Raw genomic sequence first — 5,833 nt, 5'->3', positions numbered from 1 at the left:
TGGACAAGTGTCTATTCCTCTTCATTCACTTTGTCCTTTCTCTAATGTCCACATTCATTGAATCTAAAAGTCAACCCACCACTTAATCATATCCCGACCTGAACACTATACTCGCAAAGGTACCTATGGGTCTAAAAGCTTGCATGCTTGTCAACCCACAGGCCCCTCATGATACTAGTGGTACTGCCGATAGCTAGTGATAGCGCCCCTCGCTGTCGATGGTACCACAATAGCTTGGTGGTGGGAACCCTATGGGGGAAAGGCCCCAATTGAAATTAAAAACAAAAAAAAAAAAAAAACATTTAAAATTTGTTTTATCCAACCAAATAAATTTGTATCAAAGTGAAAAAAAAATTTATGAAGTTTTTATATAAAAACTTTGTTAATTATTAAAATTCTACCAAATGTTTTTATGAGCCATAACTACTTCTATGGCCATCGATTTACCATCTTCTTAGTCTTATCCCCCATCTTTCATTTCAAGAGCACATGTGTGTTCTCCTAACTCACATGTCCTCTCGAGGGGGCATCATCCTGCTAACTTGTCACCCTTCCTCATCCTTCCCTACTGGGGCATGCTAGGACAAGTATATGCAATAAACTATATTGTCTCAAAGAGGGGCAAAATATAGACACCTAAAATTTTCCTAACCCAATTAAATAAATATTACTATTTATTTAATATTTTTTCCATCATTTTACTATTAATTAAATGAATATATTAAATAAATAAATATTACTATTTATTTAATAATTTTTCCATCATCCTTCCCTACTGGGGCATGCTAGGACAAGTATCAATTAAATTTTGTTCTTTGAAATAATGCAATAAACTATATTGCCTCAAAGAGGGGCAAAATATAGAAACCTAAAATTTTCCTAACCCAATTAAATAAATATTACTATTTATTTAATAATAATTCCATCATTCTACTATTAATTAAATGAATATATTAATTAAATAAATATTACTATTTATTTAATAATTTTTCCATCATCCTTCCCTACTGGGGCATGCTAGGACAAGTATCAATTAAATTTTGTTCTTTGAAACAATGCAATAAACTATATTGTCTCAAAGAGGGGCAAAATATAGACACCTAAAGTTTTCCTAACCCAATTAAATAAATATTACTATTTATTTAATAATTTTTCCATCATCCTTCCCTACTGGGACATGCTAGGACAAGTATCAATTAAATTTTGTTCTTTGAAACAATGCAATAAACTATATTGTCTCAAAGAGGGGCAAAATATATACACCTAAAATTTTCCTAACCCAATTAAATAAATATTACTATTTATTTAATAATTTTTCCATCATCCTTCCCTAACGAGGCATGCTAGGACAAGTATCAATTAAATTTTGTTCTTTGAAACAATGCAATTAACTATATTGTCTCAAAGAGGGGCAAATATAGACACCCAAAATTTTCCTAACCCAATTAAATAAATATTACTATTTATTTAATATTTTTTCCATCATTCTACTATTAATTAAATGAATATATTAATTTATATAATTCATTAGCTTTTTCCACTATTAATGGAATAAACATTTTTATTCATTTAATTAATTCATTAGTGTTTTCTTTCTAAATTGAATAAATATTTACTAATTATTTAATTGAGCCTCGTTTCCTCTATTAGTTAAATAAATATTTTTATTTATTTAATTATATCATTATCCTCTTCTTTTTAATCCTAGCCTTTGAGCTTGTTAACATGGATCATAATCTAAATTTGTAGGCATGGACAAGTGTCATATTTCTTTTCATTCACTTTGCCCTTTCTCTAATGTCCACATTCATTGAATCTAAAAGTCAACCCACCATTTAATCATATCCCTCCATTTCAAAATAACCTCTTGATCTTATTCACTCTTACATACCACTCTATCTTCTCCTTTCATCTTTACCTACCCTTCAATCCTATTGATTTTCTTTCAACTATGTCATCATGGTCATTCATTTGTTAACTTCTTAATCTAAACTCTTTATACTCTTTTAGATTTCTATAAAAGAAGATGCTTCCTTCCATTTTGATCAATCCACAATTATTATCATACCAACATAATGTCACAATCTCTCTAGAACCATACATCATCACATTCATTGCCTCATATCTTTTACCTCATCAAGCAGCTACACTCCATTCTTTCATGACCTTTTGTGCAAATGCAAATAGTTATAATTGAGAGCAAACATCATTTATGCAAGATCTTAGAGGATAGGAGAACAATGGAGACAAACCTACAATGTGCGTGAAGTTATATTTGGTTATTTTATGTTATTTGTATGCATGGTACTTCTATTGATTGTTTGTTGAATTAGTTTGAAGATCTAAGTTGGTGGTTGACTTTATTAGGGTTTACAAATTTGTACAAATTCAACATTCACACTAGTCATTTTTTTCCCTCTTGTCCAACAGTTAGAGAAGATCAAGTAGAGGTCAATTTGAGAGAGTTTACTACCAACTCCTCAAGTCATTGAGGAAGAACAAACTTACTCTACAATAAATCCAACAGCAAAAAACTTATTGACACTTGAGATCTTTCATCTAAATGAAAATTTTAAGTTGTAGATTGTCCATCTTGATGCTCACTTTGAAATAAATTTACAAAAAAATGATCAACTCTACGAAGGAGTTAACCCCATTTGAGTCACAATTGATACCATCACTACATAACAACCAAACATCCTCATTATTCACAACGTACTCTTCCTCATTAAGAAGGTAGCCAACTTAATTCCTTGCCACTACATATGTTGTTCCATTGCAAATAGTAACAATAAACTTATATTCCATCAATGAAAACCATAAGTGTGCTCACCATTGGTAATGCATACACAATACTAGCAAGCCGAGTTTGGAGAACACATGAACAATCAACTCTAAGCTGAGAAGTTTTTGAACAAACAAAATATCTATAACCGATTAACCATATAAGAAATACGAATCTGTATAAAAAATTGAATTGCACTCTATAAACTGTATTTGTAAACTATCTTCAAAATTTTATACCAATTTTTTTAACTGAAATGTGAAATAATCTTTCCAAATATAAACAAAACCTTCCGCAGACTACTGTGCTTAGCCTATGGGAGATGATCAGAATGAGAAAGAAAAAGGACATGAAGCTATGAAATTTACTCAGGATTGCCAAGCGGAAACAGTATACAAAGGGCGATCCTGCCAGCAAATCATAAGACATCCCCTGTCCTCTTGAATTCTGTAAGAGTCACAAGAGTATGTGTGCACCAGTCTCTGTGCATGCATGACGGTGGCGTAGCTGAGAGGAACCAGAGCGAAGCCCACACGATGGAGTCGCTTCATCCAGCGCTCAACTTTCTCATGCCTCTCCACGCGCTCACCTCCCTCGCATGCCACAATGTTCTCAATCTGCTGCCCAAACATGTGCTTCTCCAGAGTCACCCTTTCAATACAGTGCTGCGGAAGCACAGATTCCAGGCAGTCGAACATGGCGGCATAGTAGTTCAAGGCCTCACTCAGCCGGTCATCCAGCCGCGCACTGTTGTGATTCGACTCCTGCTCCACAACCACCATCATCTTCGGCGAAAGCCCCCTCATCATCTGCAGGAATCGATCCACGTTGCCTCCCCTGCCTCCTCCCCTGTTTCCATCCTCTGCGCTCACATTCGACCTTCGACTGTTGATCACGGCCTCGATCGCCGAAGGCGACATCATGGGCATGCCCATGGAGCTCCGTTCCATCTCCAGAAGATCTCCCAGAGTTCGATCCGGAGTTGCAGGCAATTGGGGAGGTGGATTACGGTACTGGGTGAACATGGACCGCAGCAGATCTTCATTGCAGGTGACTTCCCGAGGGCGTTTTCCATTCAATCGGCCTTCTGGCTGAGGGGACCGCCGGCCCTGGCCTAGAATGTAAGATGGGCTAGCGCCATGGCCATGGCTCGGGCTCGGGCTCGGGGTTAACATTCCTGGGCGGTCGTCCTCCGCCAAGAGGACATGAAGCTGCAAAACAGAGCTAATGGCGACTGCATCCCCTGTTTTAACATTGAGCATGTCGTCGGTGAGGTTTTCCAGCCTGGTGACAACCTGGATGAACTGGAAGGGAATGTCCAATCTCTCTGCTTCCTCTGTCAATCTGGCGGCTGTCTGCTGTAAGACCTCCCTTTTCTCATGAATCCCGGTGATTTTCAGATGGGGAGGGCCCTCTTCCCGGCGGCGAAGCAGGCGTAGAAGCTCAATCCACTGAGCAGGCTCAGAGGCATCGAGGTCGATGACATGAACCACTTTCTCCCCTTGCATGGCCTCCAGAATCATCAGATTCACCGCCTCCATGGCAAATCTGAAGTAAGGAAACAGACTGTAGAACACCTGCCTGGCTGAAACGAGTTCCACAATGGACGGCAGGTGGGTCGAATTCAAAGCCCTGTGCAAGCCACGCCAGGCCTTGGTGATTCTCGCCGCCAATCCTTCCATGAAATACGTGGCCAATCTTTGCATGGGATCGCCCGTTAACGACGCCAAATTCGAGATCTGCTCCATGCAAAGATTGCTCTGCTCCATATTCCCCGCCGACACATGGTTCGCACACATACCCAGAAGCTCGATCAGCCGTAATCCCCTCTCCTCTGCTTTCAGCTCTGGCGACCCAGACGCCGACACCCATGTCTGAGGATAAGGGCTACTAATGGCGTGCCGGATTGAGGCCAGAGACATCTCCGAGAAGGATTGCAGAGGCGGCGAATTCGAATTCGAATTGGAATTCGTATTCGTAGTGTGGGGATTTCCATTACTCCTGGGCGATGATCTTTCCTCTTGAATCATCCCGGGCATGATCGACCAAACAATAGACTAAATCCAAGCCAAAGCCCGAGCTTTTTATTGCCCGAGAGTAATAATGTCGGTAGCAGCGAAGGAAAGAAATGAGTAGGAAAGGGTGGACGCCATGGATTGGGACACGACAGAAAGATGACATCGTAAAACCCAATGAGCGTAGGCAATTCGTTTTTTGTCTGTATCGAAGGAAGGAAGGTGAGGTGGATTTTGTCGTTTAGGAGGGTGTGATAGATGCGTTGGTATGGTCGATGCTCCGTTTGTCGTTTTGAATGGGTCCAAGCAATGGAATTTTATGGGTAAATGCCAACCTTGACTTTCAACGCCTTCTGCAATTCTAAATGCTGCCAAGCGCGGGTATCCTTTGTTTTCATTCGCTTGTCCACACACCATTCTTCCTTAATTTCTGCTTATCCACTCTAATTCTCTGCTGCTTATTTATTTTGGAACTGTTTTTCTCCAACTTCGATCGCGTCCAGGTTTTTTCACTGGCTGCTAACTTCACTTGTAATAAATGGGCTTGGGGGTTTGAGTTATATTTTCATCATCTCCAATTAATAGACTAATTGTGCCCTATCTCATTGGACCCCATTTCATTATAGGGCCCTCTTTTTTAGAAGGCGAATAACATTATGAGGTGGGTATGGAAGATATTGAGCTCATTACCATCTTTCAAATGTGACAATTGTTATTTAGAAGCATTTAGCAAACCAATTTCTTAGCGAACAACGTTACTTAAAACCACCATCTCTAAGGACTCCAATTTTTGGATTAAGCAAGCATAGGGAACATTTGGAATCATAGTCATGTAGTTGAGTAGGAGAGAGAAGGATGGGATGGATTCGATTGCTCTAATGAAAAGATATTCAAGCCTACTTTGAGGGTGATATTCACACTACTTTAAAGGCATGTTCAACATGATTTGATAGTTTAGAGATTGGAATTGGGGTATTACATACAAAATTTTATCTTTAAATTTTTTGTCAATTTGGATGAGTTATGACCAATG

General features: G+C 39.0%; 1 protein-coding gene across 1 annotated transcript; it reads right to left on the bottom strand.

Moving 5' to 3' along the window:
• Positions 1 to 2,937: 2,937 nt before the first annotated feature.
• Positions 2,938 to 4,940, bottom strand: LOC131042147 (scarecrow-like protein 3). The gene has a single exon (XM_057975472.2). It carries the CDS (start codon positions 4,822 to 4,824, stop codon positions 3,154 to 3,156), a length of 1,671 nt encoding a protein of 556 aa, XP_057831455.2. The 5' UTR covers positions 4,825 to 4,940; the 3' UTR covers positions 2,938 to 3,153.
• Between the last annotated feature and the right edge of the window lie 893 nt (positions 4,941 to 5,833).

This window comes from Cryptomeria japonica, chromosome 9 (assembly GCF_030272615.1).
Source record: "Cryptomeria japonica chromosome 9, Sugi_1.0, whole genome shotgun sequence".
Classification (NCBI taxonomy): Eukaryota; Viridiplantae; Streptophyta; class Pinopsida; order Cupressales; family Cupressaceae; genus Cryptomeria; species Cryptomeria japonica.
Note: the sequence above shows the minus strand (reverse complement) of the source record. Positions and strands in the feature narration are given on the sequence as shown.